The 24838-nt window shown below is 35.4% G+C and overlaps 1 protein-coding gene across 10 annotated transcripts in view; it reads right to left on the bottom strand.

Annotated features, from left to right (window-relative positions):
- Positions 1-24838, bottom strand: part of RFX3 (regulatory factor X3) — a 382072-nt gene that overhangs the window by 245026 nt on the left and 112208 nt on the right. For 6 of the 10 annotated variants that reach the window (XM_077148298.1, XM_077148292.1, XM_077148288.1 and 3 more), the window contains exon 2: positions 20643-20701. The exons of the other annotated variants lie outside the window; for them this stretch is intronic. Coding sequence is in view for 4 of the 6 variants with exons in the window: in XM_077148292.1 (XP_077004407.1) it covers positions 20643-20701 (59 nt within the window). In the remaining 2 variants the exon portion in view is untranslated. The remainder of the gene's footprint in view (positions 1-20642; positions 20702-24838) is intronic. 10 annotated transcript variants of the gene reach the window in all.

The following is a 24838-nucleotide window of genomic DNA, read 5'->3' as shown; positions in this document are numbered from 1 at the left end:
CCTGGAACGGCTATCTGGGAGAACCAGCTCGGGTGAGATCACCAAGGGGCACGGGCTTTCCTGGGTGGGACGACAAGCGACCGGAGTCCCTCCCTTCCACCTTCCTGGGCCAGCTGGTAGAATTGGACAGGCGGTCCCCTTAGGCCGCGGCGGCTGGTGCCCCCACCACACGAGGCCCCCCGGAACAACTGAGATAGTTGGGTCGGAAACCCCCAGACTGCGGAGAACAGTGACCGGGGGATCCCTTCCAAACACGTGACTCCCTCGTCGGCTGGGAACAGTGTACTCTCCCGGGCTGCGACAGCTGGCGCCCTCCCGCCACGCTTGGTGCCCCGCGCCGACTGGCTAATTTGGCCGGACGCTCTCCTGTGCTGCGACGGCCGGCGACCCTCCCCACGTTTGGAACCCCGGGCCGGCTGGCATTCTTCCAAGACGCTTAGGTTGCCGAACCTCCCCTATGGCGAGAGTTTTCCAGAGTTGAGGGACCCACAGCAACTTTCGCTGGTGGAACCCACAGACAGGCGTGTGCCACGAGCGCCACCTACTGGGCAGGATAGGAAGAACAGAACCCAGAGATTGCGCAGAAAAATCTTTCAAGCTGTGGGGTCGAACACCCGGGGAAATCTGACTAAATGCCCAGACGCCAGCAGAAGATAACGGATCACGCTCAGAAAATTGAACATATGGCCCAGTCAAATGAAGAAACCAATAGTTCAAATGAGATACAGGAGCTGAAACAACTAATGCTGAATATACGAACAGAAATGGAAAACCTCTTCAAAAACGAAATCGATAAATTGAGGGAGGACATGAAGAAGACATGGGCTGAACATAAAGAAGAAATAGAAAAACTGAAAAAACAGGGGCGGGCCGCGGTGGCTCAGCGGGCAAGAGTGCTTGCCTGCCGTGCCGGAGGACCCCGGTTCGATTCCCGGCCCCAGCCCATGTAAAAAACAAACAAACAAACAAAATATAATAAAAAAAAACAAGAAAATGTTTAAAAATGTTTCCCTTTCTTCCTTTCATCCTTCCTTCCTTCTCTGCCTTTCCTTCCCTTCCTCCCTCTCTCTTAAAAAAAAAAAAAAAAAAAAAGAAAAACTGAAAAAACAAATCACAGAACTTATGGAAGTGAAAGATAAAGTAGAAAAGATGGAAAAAACAATGGATACCTACAATGACAGATTTAAAGAAACAGAAGATAGAATTAGTGATTTAGAGGATGAAACATCTGAATTCCAAAAAGAAACAGAAACTATCCGGAAAAGAATGGAAAAATTTGAACAAGGTATCAGGGAACTCAAGGACAATGTGAACCGTACAAATATACGTGTAGTGGGTATCCCAGAAGGAGAAGAGAAGGGAAAAGGAGGAGAAAAACTAATGGAAGAAATTATCACTGAAAATTTCCCAACTCTTATGAAAGACCTAAAATTACAGATCCAAGAAGTGCAGCGCACCCCAAAGAGATTAGACACAAATAGGCGTTCCCCAAGACACTTACTAGTTAGAATGTCAGAGGTCAAAGAGAAAGAGAGGATCTTGAAGGCAGCGAGAGAAAAACAATCCGTCACATACAAGGGAAACCCAATAAGACTATGTGTAGATTTCTCAGCAGAAACCATGGAAGCTAGAAGACAGTGGGATGATATATTTAAGTTACTAAAAGAGAAAAACTGCCAGCCAAGACTCCTATATCCAGCAAAACTGTCCTTCAAAAATGAGGGAGAAATTAAAACATTCTCAGACAAAAAGTCACTAAGAGAATTTGTGACCAAGAGACCAGCTCTGCAAGAAATACTAAAGGAAGCACTAGAGTCAGATACAAAAAGACAGAAGAGAGAGACATGGAGAAAAGTGTAGAAAGAAGGAAAGTCAGATATGATATATATAATACAAAAGGCAAAATGGTAGAGGAAAATATTATCCAAACAGTAATAACTCTAAATGTCAATGGACTGAATTCCCCAATTAAAAGACATAGACTGGCAGAATGGATTAAAAAACAGGATCCTTCTATATGCTGTCTACAGGAAACACATCTTAGACCCAAAGATAAATATAGGTTGAAAGTGAAAGGTTGGGAAAAGATATTTCATGCAAACAACAACCAGAAAAGAGCAGGAGTGGCTATACTAATATCCAACAAATTAGACTTCAAATGTAAAACAGTTAAAAGAGACAAAGAAGGACACTATATACTATTAAAAGGAACAATTAAGCAAGAAGACATAACAATCATAAATATTTACGCACCGAACCAGAATGCCCCAAAATACGTGAGGAATACACTGCAAACACTGAAGAGGGAAATAGACACATATACCATAATAGTTGGAGACTTCAATTCACCACTCTCATCAATGGACAGAACATCTACACAGAGGATCAATAAAGAAATAGAGAACCTGAATATTACTATAAATGAACTTGACTTAACAGACATTTATAGGACATTACATCCCACAACAGCAGGATACACCTTTTTTTCAAGTGCTCATGGATCATTCTCAAAGATAGACCATATGCTGGGTCACAAAGCAAGTCTTAACAAATTTAAAAATATTGAAATCATACACAACACTTTCTCGGATCATAAAGGAATGAAGTTGGAAATCAATAATAGGCGGAGGGCCAGAAAATTCATAAATACATGGAGGCTCAACAACACACTCTTAAACAACAAGTGGGTCAAAGAAGAAATTGCAAGAGAAATTAGTAAATACCTAGAGGCAAATGAAAATGAAGATACAACATATCAAAACTTATGGGACGCAGCAAAGGCAGTGCTAAGAGGGAAATTTATTGCCCTAAATGCCGTTATCAGAAAAGAAGAAAAGGCAAAAATGCAGGAATTAACTGTCCACTTGGAAGAACTGGAGAAAGAACAGCAAACTAATCCCAAAGCAAGCAAAAGGAAAGAAATAACAAAGGTTAGAGCAGAAATAAATGAAATTGAAAACATGAAAACAATAGAGAAAATCAATAAGACCAGAAGTTGGTTCTATGAGAAAATCAACAAGATTGATGGGCCCTTAGCAAGATTGACAAAAAGAAGAAGAGAGAGGATGCAAATAAATAAGATTAGAAATGAAAGAGGAGACATAACTACTGACCTCACAGAAATAAAGGAGGTAATAACAGGATACTATGAACAACTTTACGCTAATAAATACAACAATTTAGAAGAAATGGACAGGTTCCTGGAAAGACATGAACAACCAACTTTGACTCAAGAAGAAATAGACGACCTCAACAAACCAATCACAAGTAAAGAGATTGAATTAGTTATTCAAAAGCTCCCTAAAAAGAAAAGTCCAGGACCAGACGGCTTCACATGTGAATTCTATCAAACATTCCAGAAAGAATTACTACCTACTCTCCTCAAACTCTTCAACATAATCGAAGTGGAGGGAAAACTACCTAATTCATTCTATGAAGCCAACATCACCCTCATACCAAAACCAGGCAAAGATATTACAAAAAAAGAAAACTACAGACCAATCTCTCTAATGAATACAGATGCAAAAATCCTCAATAAAATTCTAGCAAATCGTATCCAACAACACATTAAAAGAATTATACATCATGACCAAGTAGGATTCATCCCAGGTATGCAAGGATGGTTCAACATAAGAAAATCAATTAATGTAATACACCATATCAACAAATCAAAGCAGAAAAATCACATGATCATCTCAATTGATGCAGAGAAGGCATTTGACAAGATTCAACATCCTTTCCTGCTGAAAACACTTCAAAAGATAGGAATACAAGGGAACTTCCTTAAAATGATAGAGGGAATATATGAAAAACCCACAGCTAATATCATCCTCAATGGGGAAAAATTGAAAACTTTCCCCCTAAGATCAGGAACAAGACAAGGATGTCCGTATCACCACTATTATTCAACATTGTGTTGGAAGTTCTAGCCAGAGCAATTAGGCAAGAAAAAGAAATACAAGGCATCAAAATAGGAAAGGAAGAAGTAAAACTATCACTGTTTGCAGACGATATGATACTATATGTAGAAAACCCAGAAAAATCCACAACAAAATTAATAGAGCTAATAAATGAGTACAGCAAAGTAGCAGGCTACAAGATCAACATTCAAAAATCTGTAGCTTTTCTATACACTAGTAATGAACAAGCTGAGGCGGAAATCAAGAAACGAATCCCATTTACAATCGCAACTAAAAGAATAAAATACCTAGGAATAAATTTAACCAAAGAGACAAAAAACCTATATAAAGAAAACTACAAAAAACTGTTAAAAGAAATCACAGAAGACCTAAATAGATGGAAGGGCATACCGTGTTCATGGATTGGAAGACTAAATATAGTTAAGATGTCAATCCTACCTAAATTGATTTACAGATTCAATGCAATACCAATCAAAATCCCAACAACTTATTTTTCAGAAATAGAAAAACCAATAAGCAAATTCATCTGGAAGGGCAGGGTGCCCCGAATTGCTAAAAACATCTTGAGGAAAAAAAACGAAGCTGGAGGGCTCGCGCTGCCTGACTTTAAGGCATACTATGAAGCCACAGTGGTCAAAACAGCATGGTATTGGCATAAAGATAGATATATCGACCAATGGAATCGAATAGAGTGCTCAGATATAGACCCTCTCATCTATGGACATTTGATCTTTGATAAGGCAGTCAAGCCAACTCACCTGGGACAGAGCAGTCTCTTCAATAAATGGTGCCTAGAGAACTGGATATCCATATGCAAAAGAATGAAAAAAGACCCATCTCTCACACCCTATACAAAAGTTAACTCAAAATGGATCAAAGATCTAAACATTAGGTCTAAGACCATAAAACAGATAGAGGAAAATGTTGGGAGATATCTTATGGATCTTACAACTGGAGGTGGTTTTATGGACCTTAAACCTAAAGCAAGAACACTGAAGAAGGAAATAAATAAATGGGAGCTCCTCAAAATTAAACACTTTTGTGCATCAGAGAACTTCATCAAGAAAGTAGAAAGACAGCCTACACAATGGGAGACAATATTTGGAAACGACATATCAGATAAAGGTCTAGTATCCAGAATTTATAAAGAGATTATTCAACTCAACAACAAAAAGACAGCCAACCCAATTACAAAATGAGAAAAAGACTTAAACAGACACCTACCAGAAGAAGAAATACGGATGGCCAAGAGGCACATGAAGAGATGCTCAATGTCCCTGGCCATTAGAGAAATGCAAATCAAAACCACAATGAGATATCATCTCACACCCACCAGAATGGCCATTATCAACAAAACAGAAAATGACAAGTGCTGGAGAGGATGCGGAGAAAGAGGCACACTTATCCAATGTTGGTGGGAATGTCAAAGGGTGCAACCACTGTGGAAGGCAGTTTGGTGGTTCCTCAAAAAGCTGAATATAGAATTGCCATACGACCCAGCAATACCATTGCTAGGTATCTACTCAAAGGACTTAAGGGCAAAGACACAAATGGACATTTGCACACCAATGTTTATAGCAGCGTTATTTACAATTGCAAAGAGATGGAAACAGCCAAAATCTCCATCAACAGAAGAGTGGCTAAACAAACTGTGGTATATACATACGATGGAATATTATGCAGCTTTAAGACAAGATAAACTTATGAACCATGTAATAACATGGATGGACCTAGAGAATATTATGCTGAGTGAATCCAGCCAAAAACTAAAGGACAAATACTGTATGGTCCCACTGATGTGAACGGACATTCGAGAATAAACTTGAAATATGTCATGGTAACAGAGTTCAGCAGGAGTTAGAAACAGGGTAAGACAATGGGTAATTGAAGCTGAAGGGATACAGACTGTGCAACAGGACTAGATACAAAAACTCAAAAATGGACAGCACAATAATACCTAATTGTAAAGTAATCATGTTAAAATACTGAATGAAGCTGCATCTGAGCTATAGGGTTTTTTTTTTGTTTTTGTTTGCTTGTTGGTTTGTTTGTTGTTGTTGTTTTTTACTATTACTACTACTTTTATTTCTTTTCTTTATATTAACATTTTATATCTTTTTCTGTTGTGTTGCTAGTTCCTCTAAACCGATGCAAATGTACTAAGAAACAATGATCATGCATCTATGTGATGATGTTAAGAATTACTGAGTGCATATGTAGAATGGTATGATTTCTAAATGTTGTGTTAATTTCTTTTTTTTTTTTTCCGTTAATAAAAAATAAAAATAAAAAAAAATAAAAATAAAAATAAAAAAAAAAGGCATATGTAAACCATATAGCAACTACGGAAAGAACAATGCAAAGAAGTATAGCAATAAGCCAATAAAGCAAGTAATACAGAGCATAAAAATTACTGAAGTAACCAAAAAGAAGAAAAAATGACCAAAGAATAAATGGGACATGGAGAATTTCAAGAACGAACAGCAAACTAACCCCAAAGCAAATAAATGAAGAGAAATAATAAGACTAAAGCAGAAATAAACAAACTGGAGAACAATAAAACAACAGAAAGAATCAACAAAACTAAAAGTTAGTTCTTTGAGAAAATTAATGAAATTGATGGTCCCCTAACTAGACTAACAAGAAAAGAGAGAGGACACAAGTCAATAAAATCAGAAATGAGAGAAGGGTTTACACAGATCATGAAGAAATTTTAAAAATCATAAGAGAATATTATGAACAACTATATGCCAACAAACCAGATAACTTAGATGAAATGGACAAATTCCTAGGAACACATGAATTGTCTACACTGACTTGAGAAGAAATAGACGATCTCAATAAACCAATTACGAGTAAAGAGATCCAATCAGTCATCAAAAATCTTCTCACACACACACAAAAAGGCCAGGACCTGATGGACTCACAGGAGAATTTTATCAAACTTTTCAAAACGAACTGACATCAATCCTGCTCGAACTCTTCCAAAAAACTGTAGAAACAAGAATGCCATCTAACTCATTTAATGAAGATAACATCACTATAATACTTAAACTGGATAAAGACAATACAAGATAACTACAGACCAATCTCCCTAATAAACACAGATACAAAAATTCTTAACAAAATACTAGCAAATCATATCCAATGCCACATTAAAAGAATTATACAACATGATCCAGTGGGATCCATATCAGGAATGCAAGGATGGTTTGACATAGGAAAATCAATCAATGTATTTTAACAAATTGAAAGGAAAAAATAACATGATCCCATCAACTGATGCTGAAAAAGCATTCAACAAAATCCAGCATCCTTTCCCAATAAAGACACATCAAAAGTTAGGAATTGAAGGAAACTTCCTCAATATCATAAAGGGCATATATGAAAAACCCATACACAGTATCATATTTAATGATGAGAAATTGAAAGCATTCTCCTTGAGATTGGGGACAAGACAAGGATGCCCATTGTCACCTTTATTATTCAACATTCTATTAGATGTACCAGCTGGAGCAATTAGACAGAAGAAAAAACTAAAAGGCATCCAAATAAGAAGGGAAGAAATAAAACTTCCATTGTTTGCAGTGACATGATCCTATACTTAGAAAACACTGAGAACTCTACAATAAGACTACTTAGCTAATAAACAAATTCAGCAAAATGGCAGGATACAAGATAAATGTACAAAAATCAGTAACATTTCTATACACAAGCAATGACCTATCTGAAGTGACAACTAAGGAAAAAAATCAGAATAGTAACCAGAAGAAGTAGGTATCTAGGAATAAGCCTAACCAGGAATGTCAAGGACTTATACACAGAAAATTACAAAAATTGCCAAAAGAAATAAAAAATGACCTAAATAGATGGAAAGATATTCCATGCTCCTGGATAGGAAGATTGAGTATTGTCAAGATGTCAGTTCTACCCAAAGTAATCTACAGATTCAATGCTATTTCAATAAAAATCCCAACAACTTATTTTGAGAACTTGGAAAAATGGTTATTAAATTTATATGGAAGAGAAACAGACCTTGAATAGCTAAAGATATCCTAAATAAGAAGAGCAAACTGGGAGGACCATCACTTCTGACTTTAAAGTTTACTATAAAGCCACAGTGGTCAAAACAACATGGTACTGGCACAGAGACAGGACTGACCAGTCGAATAGAATCAAGAGTGCAGAGATTTACCACCAAATTTATGGACATTTGATCTTCGATAAGCCCCCAAATCTACTGAATTGAGACAGAATAGTCTTTTCAATAAATGGGTATGGAGAACTGAATTTCAATAGCCAAAAGAATGAAAGAGGACCCCTACTTTACACTATACATAAATTAATTCAAAATGGATCAAAAACCTAAATGTAAGAGCAAGTACCATAAAACCACTTGAAAAAAAATGTAGGGAAACATTTTCAAGATCTAGTAATAGAAGGTTGCTTATTAAACTTTACACCTAAAGCACAAGCTGTGAAAGAAAAAATAAGACAAATGGGAACTCCTTAAGATCAAGAGCTTCTATGCCTCAAAGGACTTTGTTAAAAAGGTGAAGAGGCAGCCAACTCAATGGGTGAAAATATTTGGAAACCACATATTGGATAAAGGCTTGATATCCTGCGTACATAAAGCAATTATACAGCTCACCAACAAAAGAACAAACAATCCAATTATAAAATGGGCAGAGGAAATGAATAGGCACTTTTCTGAAGAGCAAATACAGATGGCTAAAAAGCACATGAAGAGCTGCTCATCTTTAGCAGCATTTAGAAAAAATGATGTCCCAAAATATATGACAACATGGATGAACCTTGAGGATATAATGCTGAGCGAGATAAGTCAGACACAAAAGGACAAATACTGTCTGATTCCAGTATTGTGACTCTGATAAAGCTGCCAGTGTTTTGGAGCAGCTAGCAGGAAAAATCTGAGTTGAGGGCATGGTAGCCCATGACAAGCTATGGGACCTGTTCTATAGCTGCTTGTTGAAGTGTGCTTTGAAAATTATTGATTTTTTTCTTTCTTTTCTTAGTATATACACATATTTTAAAACAAAAACTATAGGCAGTTATAATAATATTAGATAAAATAAATTCCTGAAATCAAAAATTTGAAAATATTTAGTAACATAACTCACTAATATAGTGAAGTTGATATTTGTAATAACTTTTTACTTGATATTTTGAGAACACACACAGTTTTGATAGTTAATCAAATGGTATTTAAGATAATGTTTAATATTTAGAATTCAAGAAACTCTGATACCTATATTTATAGATTTTTTTCCTTCCTTGCTTTAATTTAAATTGGTTTATGAAACACATTATACAAATAGGCTTTATGATGATACTTAGAGTTTTTTTTAATACGCCTATGGATAAGTTAAATAAGATATCCATTTTAAGTTAAGAGTTCCATATGTTAATTGTAAAAATATTTGTATCTTCATATTTTCCTGAAATAAGGAAATCACTTAGTACTATAGGTCATTTCTATAGCAATGCAGATATTTGTAAGAACTTTCTACTTGCTATTTTGAGAACATTCACAGTTTTGACAGCTGATCAAATGGCATCTAAGTTAGTTTTTAATGTTTAGAATTTAAGAACTTTGCTATCTGAATATGTAGATTTTTTCCTCGTGCCTTAATTTTAAATTGGCTTATGAAACTTACTGTGCAAACACAGGCCTTACAATGATTATAGGGATACTTTATTTAAATATGCCTATGGTTAAGCTAACTATAACCATTTTTGGTGGTTCTAAGTGCATTGTTTGTTTTCTTAAATTAAAATATGTAAAAAAAAATAAAAGAAAGAATAAATGGGACAAATAAAAAACAACAGCAACATGGTAGATTTAAACCCAACCATTTCAATAATCACAAAATATGTAGTTTAGACACACTAATGAAAAGGCAGAGATTGTCAAATCAAATAATAAAGCAAGACCAAACTAAAAGTTGTTTACAGGAAATCCACTTTAAATATAAATGACACAGATGTAAAATGATGAAAAAAAGACATACTGTACTGAGCTGTTTTAATGTCAGACAAAATAGATTTCAAAGCAGGAAATATTATTAGGGATAAGGAGGGTCATTTCATAATAACAAAGGATTAATTAAGGAAGAAAACATAACAATTCTAAATATTATGCATCTACTATCAGAACTTCAAAAATATAAAGCAAAAACTAATTGACCTGACAGAGAAATATTCAAATGCAGTATCAAAGATGGAGCTTTTACAAGCCCCCTTTCAATACTTGAAAAGTTATAAGAAAATCAATAAAGATATGGAAACTTGAACAACACTCTCAACCAACATGACCTAACTGGAGTTTATAAAGCACACCACACCACCTGTGGAAAACATTCTGTAATTCATACACAAGTTTTCTGTATTTGAGTGCCTAGCATAATGGGTAAGAGAATGGAATTCTCAGGCTATATTGCCTGGATTCATTGTCCTGGCTTCACAACAGCTAGTAGCCATAATCTTAGGCAAGTTATTTCACTGCCAAAGCCTCAATTTTCTCACCTGTAAAATGAGAATAACTTGTAAAATGGAAATAAATAGTGCCTAACTCCTATAACACCCGTTATGGGTTTATAAGTGCCTGATGCATAGCAAAACTCAATTAAATGATGGCTATTATTACACAGAATTGATTTAATAGACTTGAAGATTATATGTCAACACAGTGACTTGAATTTTTTTAATTAGGTGGCTACAACTAGGAGAGCACAGAAAAATAGGTTGCTTCCAATCCATAAATGCTAAAAAAAAAAAAAAAAAGGCTTAGAAATTATTTGAAAACCAATGTCAAAACAAAGCTGGTATAATTTCTTTTCGAAGCAAGAGACAATGATCCAAAGAAAGATTACCTATTATATGGAATGTTTTTGGATCAAACAACAAATTTAAGACTATCACATAAATATGATACTAAAGTTACATGTTAGGGATATCCAGCTGCCTTCAACTATTCCTTATTATGTCCTCCATTCAACCAGAATTTATGGCTTAAATATTATAATTTTTTAAAGACAGAACATTTATTTCTAAATTTGTTTTTAAATGGCTAAAAAGACAGCATTCAGCAGTAGATCACTTGAACAAACTCCATTTGGTATAAAAAAAAAACAACAAAATAAATGTGGAGCACATTTCATATTTTTTTATTTTATGCAACTTCAATGCTTTCAACACTGCATACATTACTAAAAGCACAAAAATAGATGCTGTACTATCAAATTGTAAAGACTACCAAATTGATATAATTATACTTTGTAATTTCTTCCAAGTATCAAAAGGACAAGTTTTTTCAAATTAAAATAATCTGAGTTTCTTATCTGTTCTCCAGAATAAGGTAAAACAAGTATATTTTCACTTACGTATCTCAAAAGTTTCCTATTTTAATAAAACTACTATTTGCAATGCATGCTCTGTCTTTTTTGACATTGACAGCAAAGCCCTTCCTCAAATGGGGGGCTAAATAGGCATAAGGCTGAATCAATATAGTAATAAAATATCACATCAATGTGACAATCTATTCTACCGTTTTGAGAACTAAGTAGATGATTAGAGTTTCTTATATCTTTAATATCATCCTTTGCACTTGTAAAATTACCTTTCATTTCTCCAAACACCACATAGACACTTCTTCACATCCCAAATTATAAGTGGTCATTACAGTACATGAAGGCAATTAGGAATATTGTCTAAACAAGGCAGAAAGTACAAAAGGAGTCCATAGCACCACTTGTTCCTCTGAGGTGTCTCCCAGCCCCGTCCATCCTTCAGTTAATCAGCAGTATATTAAAGCTCTTAGCATTTATACTGCCTTCTTCAAGTTTTTGCAATGAACTATATCAACCAGCAGATTTTACCACTTGGGAGAGAGAGCAAGGCCAAGAAAAGATATTTGAATATGGGTGGAGTACTAATGGGACATAATATAGTTCACTTCACCAAAAGTAGACCATTAAGACAACAGAAACCTGAAAACAGAAGCCCAAAGTAAAATAAGTTATGGTGGCTTTAAAGGCCGATTTCAGGCATCATCAACATCATTATCATCATCATCATCATCATCATCATCAAATACTTAGAGATTTATATAAAGTATTTTTACATACATTATTTTATTTGATCTTCACGGCAGCCCTGTGAAAAGGCAATACAGGAATTTTTATTAATAATTCCTTCTTTCAGGTGAAAAAACTGAAGCAAGAAGGTTAAGAGACTTACTTGAGGTCACATTAACCAGTAAATAAACAGAAACTTGACTTCCATCTTTCCCTAAACTAACTGCAGATGTTTAGTGACTTCATTATATCCCATGCTGATGAAAGAAGAGAGATAAGCTGAAGGAGGCAGTTTTCACATGGACAAAGTCATCAATTCTTCTTATGACCCATTATATTGTTCCCTAGCCACCTTTCTTCATTAGTCCTTCTTTGACTTTCTTACCTCTTCATATTCCTGGTTCTTTTCTTCAATGACTGAAGACATTAAAAAATCATTTTGTCCATTTAAATCCCTCAAATCCTGATCCCCACAGCCAAAGATACCTGAAATCAATAAATATGAATCCTTCTCTTCTGTGAAGTTCTATGACTACCTCAGAAACTTGCCTAAGGAATAATGAAATTTGTGGAAGCCTCAGAGGTAAATATTTTTACTATGTGCATAAAAAGACAACAGGCCATGACTGATCAATACAATATCTCCTGGCCCTGGATTGACTGTCCCCTGCAAACTGGTCACATCAGTACCTGGGCCAGAACAAACATTAAGAATAGTCAACTAGAGCCATAATAAATTACAAAATAAGATATTAATGAACATCTGACGATCTACCCAGATCACCATATTAAGTGTGATATACAATATATTCTGAACTCAAAGCTTACCAAGGCTTACAGAGTACTTCAAACCAAGTCACTGGAGGAAACTAGCAAAAACAATGGAAAAGAAATCCCTATTGATTAAATGCAGTTGCTTACACAGTATTACTGAAGACCATGACCTCATCACTTCTTTTCCTAAGAGCTGACTATTCTCCTTTCATCTAAACTTGAATACATAAAAACAAAAAGAAGAGTGAACCACTGTTAACATTTTCTAGTCTATTTTATGAAAATGTATGACAGAAGGTGTGTGCATTTTATAAAGCAAATACTTCAGTGCTTATTATTACACAAGATAACAGCAGATTAAAATTCACAGCATTCCAAGTCGTTCAGCAATTTTAATTCATTTGATCAACTCAATAACTCTATGACAGAAGTAGTACTATTATCTCTACAAATGGAGACATCAAGACATGGGCTTCTTTACTGTTAATTGACGAAATATTGTATGACATGGATATCATATATAGTGATTGGAGTATTTTATTCTAGGTTGCAATAAACTGGGAGTTTCCTTATAGTATATTCTTTATAAATCAGTATAAGTGCCTACAGTGAAGGGACCAAATATGCGTTATTCATTACTATACACTTGTGTCTTAGATTTAATATTGTATGATATGGATATCACATATCGGAAGCAACCCTGATAGAGTAATGCTGTCTTCCTTTCAAACCTCCTTCTAATATATTTTCTCTTTCCCTGCCTCTCTGCTCTTCTATCTCTAAAACAATCCTTCAATGCACATAAGAATACCTTTTAACAAGTTAACTCCACCAGGCAATTTTAGCTTATCACCAGGATCTATGATGCTGTTGATGGGAACTATTTATTCTGAGAGTCAAAAGTCTGTGCTTTTTTACAGTTTCCTGGGAACCATGATAGAGTTGTTGATGATGACTGGGGAAAAAAAATAAGGTGGCATTTGGATAAGAAGATCTGATTTGAAAAAGATCTTTAGAGTCAAAAAGATGTTAAGGGAGGGCAGCAGCAGCTATAGAAAGGAAGTGAGAGAACAAAACTTAATTAATGGTATATATCCCAGATGAAAAAAATCTTAAGCTAAATCATCACGGCACATATTTCAATGAATAGCATCCCTCTCACAGGAGAAGGCTGGCTTTGTTTCAGCCCAGCAGGGTTGATTCCAAAGTCAACATTGGCTTTTCCCTCCATTGCCAGAACAGATCCTGAAACAAACTTGGGTCATCTGGGTTGTTGTGATTGATGGTGATGGTGGTAGAGGTGTACGTGTTTGCATATGTGTATATGCGTGTATGCATGTGTTTTAAAGAGAAAAGATGATCTAAAGTCAAAGGCAGAAACATGGTGGCTATTTTGCTCTGGCATGGAGTGGATGTGCCCAGCCTCACAGGATTCAGGGTTTGCCATAGAAATCAATTTTGAGTCATTTAAAGAGAAACCCTTCTACTGCCTTATCAGAAGCCCATCTTCTGTGTCCTTTGATGTTCCTGGGAACAACAAGTCTTCCAAGTTATTTACATATAAAATTTAATAGGCATCACTCATTATGTCAGTTAAGAACTTTTCAGAGTAAGTCAGACTCAATACTTTATATTTCTGCCCAATTTAACTATTTGATTAGACAGTTAATAATATATATTGTGGAATATGGCATCTAAGCAACCAGAAGACATTCTCCCTGCTGGTGGCAGTGTAAAATGGTACAACCACTTCAAAAAGCAGTTTGGAAGCTTCTTCGAAAATGACACATCTCTGATCATACAACTCCATATTTCCACTCCTCATTATTTATACAATAAAATTAAGAGCATCTCTCTGCACAAAGAATTGTGTGAAAAAAATTTACAGCAGCTTTATTCATAATAGCTCCAAACTAGAAATAACCAAATGTTCATCAGCAGGTGACATGACAAATTGTGGTATACTCATAAAATGGAATACTAATCAGCAATAAAAGGAAAAGAACTGTTCATACACACAACATATGGATAAACATCAATAAAATTATGCTAAGCAAGAGAAGTCAGACACAAAAATTAAATATCACGTGATTCCAGAAATTTCTAGAAAACAGAAATCTAATCTACAGTGACAGAAAGGAGATCAATGTTTGCCTGAGGCTGGGGATTAGGAATGTGGATGGGATTGAGAAAGGGCCCAAGGGAAATTTGGGGAGTAGAAAAATGCTCAATATATTGTAGTGGCAGTTATATGGATATATATTTTTAAAACTCAATTGAAATAAACACTTTAAAAGGGTGCATTTTACTATAGGTATTAGATATTTTATAATATATATACCTCAACTAGGTTGATTTTTTAAAATTTTAGAAGTGGCATATTTACAACAAGAGAAGAAATATCCCCACTGCTCTGATCATTTTAGGTGTATATTGTTTACTCCTATAAATAATTTAAGGGAAACAATAAAAACTAAAGAAAATTAAGGGTATGTTGAATGCTGAGTGGCTAACAATACTACCATATGTGAGAAATGCTTGAATGTTAAGCCTGGTGATGAGAAGACAAAATGCAAATACATTGCCGTCACATGCATGAAGAGCTATCTTTTCAGGAAAAGAAATTACTCCTACTGGGTGGAAGTTACATATAGAGGGGTGGAAGTTACATAGAAGCAAATTATGTGCTCTAAATATAGAAGACAATTGCTGTAATTAGAGCTCAGATTTAAAAATCAAATCACTCATTGAATATTTACTATCTCCTCGATACAACATAATGTGGGCTTTCTGATAAGATTATTATTGAGTTCTCATTGTGAATTCTTCCTGTCACTCTTACTGGAGAGGGCATTAGATAAAAGGATGGATTAGATGTTCCCTAAGAACCCATACAATCCTAAAATTTAATCATTTAGGAGTCTGAAGTGAAATTTCCCTCAAGTATTATAAACTAGGTTGATCACTTATTCAAACAAACATTTGAATGAGTACCTAACTGAATCCAAGACACAAGTATATAGTAATGAATAACGCATATTTGGTCCTTCACTATAGGCACTGACACTGATTTATAAAGAATATACTATAAGAAAACTCCCAGTTTATTGCAACTTAGAATAAAATATTCCAATCACTATAAGAGTCCCAACTAATACCTACTTACAATTTATCCTGTCTTCATCCATTCAATCTGTAGTTTATTCCTTGCACAGAAGGAAAACAATTCTATACATGTTATTATATATAATATATAATTTAATTATATATATTATGACATTTGAAAGTCAGGTTTTTTGTTTATTTTTTGCTAACATTCCAGTGAAGTGTGAAGGGTTTTGATAGCCAACAAATTGTCAGGAACAGTGACTCCACAGAATTTGCTGTGTCCCAGGGTCCCTTATTTAACCCAGAATTGAGCAGCAATAGTTGTAATTTGAATAAAATAAAGTGATAAGGGAAAAAATCAATTAGGCCACTCCTTGCTTTCAAAGCAATGTATTTCCATGAAAGAAATAAAATATTTACTGAATATTTTACCATCAATAAATATTTACTGAAGGCCTATCACTGTAAGGTAGTTCTAAAAACAACACAACAGTTTTGCATATCTCTGCTTGCCAATGGAAATTTTAGCAAGAGGGAAAAAAAAGGCCCGATCTCAATCCTCTGGACTGATCAAAAGAATGAAGAGATTTCTTAAAAATACTTTTATTGATAAGTCTTCACACATATACATTCCATAAATGGTGTAAAATCAATTGCTGACAATATCATCAGATAGTTGTATATTCATCACCATGATCATTTTTTAGAACATCTGCATCACTCCAGAAAAAGAAATAAAAAGCAAAAAGAAAAAATGTATATATGCCATAACCCCTACCCCTTCCTCTCATTGACCACTAGTATTTTCATCTACCCAATATATTTTACCCTTTGTCCCCCCCTATTATTTATTTACTTATTTGGTATGCTATATGGTGGGGTTTCATTATTTTTCAATGTGAGTATTAAATTATTGCAACACCATTTGCTGAAATTTTAAAAATTTTTTTTTTGTTGTTGTTTTGCTTGTTTGTGTTTTGGGAAGTGCATGGATTGGGAATCAAACCTGGGTCTCACACATGGCAGGCTAGAATTCTACCACTGAATTTCCCTTGTACCCCCTATTTATTTATTTTTTATCCATCTGTCCATATCCTAGACAAAAGGAGCATCAGACACAAAGTTTTCACAATCATGCAGTCACAAGGTAAAAGTTATATCTTTATACAATTGTCTTCAAGAATTAAGGCTACTGGGACACAGCTCAACAGTTTCAGGTACTACACTGTAGCCACTCCGGTACACCATAAACTAAAAAGGGATATCTATATAATGTGTAAGAATAACCTCCGGGATAAGCTCTCGACTCTGTTTGAAATCTCTCAGCCACTGAAATTTTATTTTGTCTCATTTCTCTCTTCCCCCTTTTGGTCAAGAAGGCTTTCTCAATCCCATGATGCTGGGTCCCAGCTCATTCCGGGATTTCTGTCCCACATTGCCCCAGAGATTTACACTCCTGGGAGTCATGTCCCACGTGGAGGGAGAGGGCAATGAGTTCACTTGCCGAGTTGGCTTAGAAAAAGAGGCCACATCTGAGCAACAACAGAGGTTCTCTAGGGGTGACCCTTAGGCCTAATTTTAAGTATCACCTAAACAGATTTGAAAACAAAGCAACTGTCTATTCTACAGCAATAAGTGAAATCACTGTGACTTAAATATCAGATTAATATCATTTTAGCTAGCATATTAGTTTCATAATAAAATTTGACATATTCGAATTATACATTTATTGTATAAGTACAATTTCTCATACATTAAACCCTCTTGTTTTCCTAATAACTGGAGTGTATTTTGTTCCTATTATAAACTTGAAGCAAAATTTTAAACTATTGAATTTTATAGTTTCTATTTCTATCATGCCTTCCATATTTGGGTGTTTAATAAATACCCTTTAATTAAATTGTGCTTTGCATTTTTAAACATTCTGTTGTACATCACAACACAAAGCAGAATTCTTGTTTGGTATAAACCACCTAATAGTGAAAACCTATCCTATGGGAAAATACAATACACATTACAGTAATTCACTTTCTGATTCAATTTCAAGTACTTCCTAACACCCAAAGGGTTGACACAGAGAAATATGACAAGTTGTGCAGCCTGTAAATAGAGAATGATTAGCCAGGACAATAGTGTTCTTCCCTACGTTCAGGGGGAAAAGCATTCCCTAACAGTCGCCAGGTATGATAGAAGACAAAGATGAGACTTAAAGGTAGATCTTAAAGGTTAAACTACAGGGGGATGAAAAGAACTAGGGCATAAGTAATGGATGTTAATCATCTCCTTCTACAGTTAATCTCCTCTTTTCTCTTCCCAAGGCTCACACTTTCATTTGTGGATCCAAGGATTCCAAAAAAGGTGACTTCACCCTTATCTCTGGGCATGGAACACACAATCCAAGATACACCATTAGGACTTTCCATCATCATGGCCAAAGTGATTGTTCTGAGGTTAAAATATGGCCTATCCTAGTCGAATCAGAGAATATGTGAGTACTTTTGCTAGGAATACTGAGACAAATACTCTTTTTCCTAATGAATGTAAATATGGAAATAAGTCTCAAGAGCTACTGGAAGCCATATTGTAATGAAAAGAGGAATATCTGAGTCAGACCAACACCAGGAATCCAGCACAGAGAAATGGAAGTCACTGAGCTACTGGATCATTCATAAAGTAGCCCTGTCTTTATACTTTTAGGTTACATAAACTAATGTATTTCATTATGGCTTAAATCTATTTGAGTTGGGATTTTTTCTGAATTACAAATTTTTTTTTTTAATGTGCCATAAAAATGAGAAAGCAGGAACTTTATGAAAAGGAAAATAGACTAGAAGGCAAAAGATGTCAATAAGACTCAAAAACTGGTTTTGGACTTTGTAGCCAGGTCTACAAACTAAATAAATTCTGATGCTAACACAGAGATGATATAAGTCCCTATTCTTTAAGCATCTTTTATTTGTCCAACATGGATATTTCCTATGGGCAATTATTTTAAATGCTTTAGATCCATTTCAGTTACCCCCTCCTCATCAATTTCCAGAGTTAATGAGTCTAAGTGGTATTGGATTGGTGGGGTAAAAACAAGATGATACCATCTCTATACTCAAACTACCACAATCAATTAGAAGTTGGATCAAAGAGCACAACTTTTGGGACTTCAGGTAGTTAGCTCCAAAAGTACAAGGAAAATGTTGACAAGATGGAAGTAGCTTCTGTTCCACAAAATTTTGCACAATTATTCTCAGAAACAGTTTCAAAATAAGTAAGTCCGGAGGATACAAGCATAGAACTTCTAACAACCAGACTAAAAAACTACCAGATGGTAAAACCACTAAAAAGGAAGGGTACATGGCTGGTTCGGTGGTAGAATGTTCACGTTACACGCAGGAGACCAGGGTTCGATTCTCAGATCATGCACTCCCCCACATTCCAAAAAAATACTGATTTAGGACCTCTTTTGTTGCTCAGATGCGGCCTCACTCTCTCTAAGCCCAATTCTGCAAGTGAAATCATGGCCCTCCCCCTACATGGGACATAACATCCAGGGGTGAAAACTGGATGTTTCATGGGAGATGACTCCCAGGGATGAAACTGACCCTGGCACTATGGGATCAGCAATGTAATCCTGACCAAAAGGGGGAAAAGAAGTGGGACAAATAAGGTATCAGTGACTGAGAGAGAGTTCAAATAGAGTCGAGAGGCTACTCTGGAGGCCACTCTCATTTATGCAAGCTTCAGTTAGACATTTGCTACCTATCATAAGGTGCCAAACCCTAACCAAAACCATTCCAGCTGATCCTAAAGAACACCTAGGGCAATATGTAAGATTCTACAAACGTTCCATGTACTAGGGTAACTTTCCAGAAACTTACAACCTCCAATGGATCCCTGGACCAGATAACTCCTGAAACCTAGAGGGGCCAGCTTCTCCAGAACATCAGCTAGTTCCATCTCCCTATCCCACAATACTGACAGCTCCTTCCAAAACGAAAAAGTTAGTATGAACATAGCCCAAATACCCCTAAAGAATGGGATAGAAAGATCAAAGGTCATGGTAGAGCTAGACAGAGAAGGTAGGATTTAACAAACCAGTATGATTGCTGAATGATTATGCTGATATTTCTTTTAGTCTCCAGTATCTTAGAGCAGCTAGACGTAAAAACCTAAAATTGTGGAATTGTAGCCCATACCAAACTCTGAAATTTGTTCTATAATTAACTGCTGCATTGTGCTTTTGAAATTTATTGCTTTTTCGTATATATGTTATTTTTCACAAAAAAGGAAAAAAGTTGATTGCGATGATAAAAAAATGTTTATTCCTTCTGGCTTCCAATGTTCTGGAACAGCTAGAAGGAAAAACCCGAGATGGTGATATGGTAGCCCATGACAAACTCTGGGATCTGTCCTGTAACTACTTGTTGAAGAATGCTTTGAAAACTATTACATTTTTCTTTCTTTGCTTTGTATATATCTTATATTATACAATAAAAAAGCTAAAAGGAAAAAAAGTATAGAATCTCAGGTTAAAGTGACTCATCATTTTATTTTTATTTTATATATTTATTTTTTTAACATGGGCAGGCACTGGGAATCGAATCTGGGTCCTCTGGCATGGCAGGCGAGCATTCTTGCCTGCTGAGCCACTGTGGCCTGCCCAGACTCATCATTTTAAATATTTAAGAACTGTACAGAAAAAAATAATCAGTAAATACTGGTAAGAAAAGACTTGATTGGTCTCACTTACCACTTTGGAACTTGGAGAACCATTGCAGACTCCAGTTTTTATTCCTCTGATAAAAATCTCTGAATAAAGAAAAATAGGAGGCTGTCTTTGGTAACCTTCAGATACAAAATCACTTTAATTTAATGTTGTTTAAATATTACTTGAATGAAAAAAATGATTTTAAATACTCATAGACATTAGTGGAAAATTTCATATAGGGCAGAATCATCAAGAAATGGGGGATGAAAAATGATAAATAATATTTCAGTCAATCTAACATTTAATTGACTAGCTTATTAACTTAAAAAGAAATTATGTATTCAGACTTCATAATAGACAGCTAGAAATTATAAAGCAGGTTTTCTCCCTCTAAAATTCTATCAATAACTTCTCAACCATAATTTTATTAGCTCTAAAATTATATATATAGACTGAAATCAACCCAAGTTTTTCTCATAAAGGGGATAATATTAGTCTTAATTTAATTTAAGATTAAAAACCTTAGGTAGATATTAAGCTTTTAGGATTTGTTTTAGAAAGTAAAATACCTTAAATAAGAAAACTTTGTATATTTCTTTATGTTTCCACCCGTTTGCAATACAAACCAACAAAAAAATAAACATGGTAAAATGAAAGGGTTAAAACCCATGGAATCACAGACAATTTTTATTTTATTTTTATACTGGTCTATATTTTCTCCAATGGCCATGTGTATTAGATTCCTAGAAAACTTTGTACATTTTTTTTTTTGTGGTTCCCACCACTTTGCAATACAAACCAACAAAAAAATAAACACAGTAGAATGAAAGGGTCAAAAGCCATGGGATCATAGGCAATTTTTAGTTTATTTTTATACTGTTCCATATTTTCCCCAGTGACAAAACACCATGTGTTTTAGATTCCTAGGGCTTCCATAACAATGTTCCACAAACTGTGTGGAGAAAGTTAAAACAAAAAATAAAACTGTATTCTCTCACAGTTCTGGAGGCTAGAAGTCTGAAATCAAGATATCATCAGGGCCATACTCCAAAAGCTCGAGGGAAGCATGCTTCCTTGCCTCTTCTATCTTCTGATGGTTGAGAGCAGGCCTTGGCTATTCTTGGCTTGTCACAACATAAATCTAATCTCTGCCTTCATCTTCACATGGCCTTTTTTTCTCCACGTCTCTAAATCTCTCCTTATAAGGAAACCAGTCATATGACCTAAGGTCCACGTAATCTAATTACATGGATCTCAACTTAATTACATCGTACATAATTATATCTGCAAAGGCCCTTTTTCCAAAACACATTCACAGAAACTGGGGTTAGGATTTCAACATATCTTTTGGAGGGACACAGTTTAACCCACAAGACCATGCATTCCTTTTTTTTGGCATGGGCAGGCTCGAATCAAACCCAGGTCTTTGGCATGGCAGGTGAGAATTCTGCTACCGAGCCACTGTTGCACCACCCACCATGCATTATTTTTATAATCTGAAAAACAAAACCATTTATTTTAAAATGGGCCTATGTATGTAAAAATACCACATTCCCTAATTTTTAAATGTATAAAAAAATCTACCTTCCCTGAACCATATCCTTCCACATGGAAGATGGAGTTAAATGCTCCTTCTGAAGGAATGATGGAATACTTAGAGACCCTTGACAGTCTCCTCACCACCTGAATAATGACCACTGGATACTTCAGTTATTTAACTATAATGTGCATTGCTATAGCCCAATATAGTATATTTATCCTCTGGAGTTTGCTAAGCTTCTTGATCCCTGAGTCTCTGTTCATCTTTCTTCAATCTTTTTTCTCTCTGCTCTTCAGAGTGAATAAAACTTATTGAAGTGCTTCAAGTTCAATGACTTTTTTTGCCATCTCCAATATGCTGTTAATTCAACCAGTATAAATTTAACTACAGTTCTTTTTCCTCCCAGATTTTTTTTTAATCTGGCTCTTTAGTTTCAATTTCTCTGACAAGATTTCTTGTTTGTTAACTCATTAAGACCAAGGTCTTAAAGCCCTTGAGTGTGTGTTGTGTGTGAGTATTAGTATTAGTTTCTTTAAAACATTTGTCTGATAAATCCAACATCCATGTTATCTCAAGGACTGCTTTTACTGACTATTTTCTCTTGACTAGGCATCACATTTTTCCTGTTCCTTTGCATGGTCTAATAATCTTGTATTGAATGCTGGACATTGCGGATGAAACAATATATAGAACCTGATTCCTGCTATGTTCCTCTGAGATGTGGAAACCTTTGTTCTTAGGCAGTACAATTACTGGCTGAACACCCTGAACTTATTTAGGCTTGAGATTACGTTTTGTTAGGATGATTTTCAGGAAAGCCCAAGGTGTTTCTCAAGCTCCTCTAGCTTGGTAGGATCAAATTTCTATCTCTGTGTCTTCCCTGAAGATTTGTTGAAGTCTGCTTTTAGACTTGTTAGGGTAGATGTTGTGTAAGCCTTACACTAGGATGTGTTCTTTACTCCTATCGTATGGACTTTTTTGTTTCTCAGCTAGATGACTGGAATGTTACTGAGGTCTCTCTATTCTACTTGGGACTGAACTCTAATCTCCCAGGAACCTTGAATATCTCTTCACATTTTCAGATTCTTAGTAAACACTCTCTGGTAAGCTTGCAAAGTCTTGCAGTTTATCCTTCAGTCAAGGACTCAGAGAACCACAGAGAACCAACACTCTGAATTCTAGATGCCCCACTCTCTGTGCAGCAATCACCTTTCTGGTGCCCTGCTCCATAGGTTCCAACTGCTTCAGAAGGGCCACTATCTCTACGTGGACTTCAAGTCCCTATGACACAGTCAAGAAATCGTTCATCGGCAGAGAGCCAGGGCAAATATGGGGCTCTTATTATGAGTTTCTCTCCTCTCAATGATCACATTTTTGGACTGCTGTTGTCCAGTGCCTATTAATAATTGTTTGTATTTTGTTCATTAATAACATTGTTCATGGCATGTATGTTAGTCCAGTATCAGTTACTATAAAGGCCAGTAGTAGAAGTTCTTGTCCACATTATTTTGAACTATTCTTACTGTCACTTATTCTCTCAATTTTTATTTCTTTTTCCCTCCTCACTCATGGCTGATCAAGCAAATGATTTTCTATACTAAAATCATCACAGTTTTATAACAACAGAAATACTCCATATATTCACAGTGTCTAGCATAATTTTCAACAAAAGAAAGTGGCATTTAAGAGAAAAAAATTTCAGTAACAAAGGAAATCTTAAATGTAAATCTAATACTTAGGATATGTAAGAACAGGGGGTACTGTGAATTAAAGCTTGGAATAGTATATAGCTAGCATGCTAAATTCTAACCATCAAATCTCCTGAGATATTTTCTTCAGTGAAATATAATCAGTTTAATCTGAAGGCTCAGATCCAGCTCCACTATTGGCAAAACACTTGATTGTTTTTAGTCTCAGTTTTCTCATAGACAAAATAGATATATAAACACATGCCCTGGCAATCTCCAACACTGTTATCAAATGAACAATTGTGCCTGAAAAGCACTTGTTAAAGTAAGTTTTAAAGGCTAATTTACACTATTATTATTATTATTTTATTTCATCACAATGACACCAAAATTCTTAAATCTCCTAGGCCTGCTCCTCAATTTTTCATGATCTTATCAGTTTCAAAGTTTGACTTATACTTTTAAATTTTTTATTGTGTTCTGTGGCTCTGACTTCATTTGGATTACAAGTTATAGGCTGTGAAGTAAATCACTGCTTTTCAGAACAGTTCAACACTAACTATTCCAAAAAGCTTTTAACAATAAAACAAAAATTAATCTTTCTGTTCTGCATTCCAAGCAATTTGTTTATACTCCAGAAAAAGGGTTTTGCATATTTATTCTGTAAAGCACAAGACAGCAAGCATTTTACACTTTGTGGATTGTAGGGTCTCTGTTGCAAGTACTCAAATCTGCCATTGTACTACTAAAGTAACCATAGGCAATACGTACACAAGTGAGCATGGCTATGTCCCAATAAAACATTACCTACAAAAATAAGCTGTCAGCTGGATTTGATCTGAGAGCCATAGTTTGCCAACCTTCACGCTAGTATTCCTCAGACTCTGTGTACATACTAACCACATGGGAATCTTAATGTTAAGATTCTGATTCAGGAGGTCTGGGTGGGGCCTAATAAGCTTCCGGATGATTGATGATGCTGGTCAGAGAATCACATTTTTTGAGTAGGA

This window comes from Tamandua tetradactyla, chromosome 2, assembly GCF_023851605.1.
Source record: "Tamandua tetradactyla isolate mTamTet1 chromosome 2, mTamTet1.pri, whole genome shotgun sequence".
Taxonomy (NCBI): Eukaryota; Metazoa; Chordata; class Mammalia; order Pilosa; family Myrmecophagidae; genus Tamandua; species Tamandua tetradactyla.
This window is presented reverse-complemented; position numbering and strand designations above follow the sequence as displayed.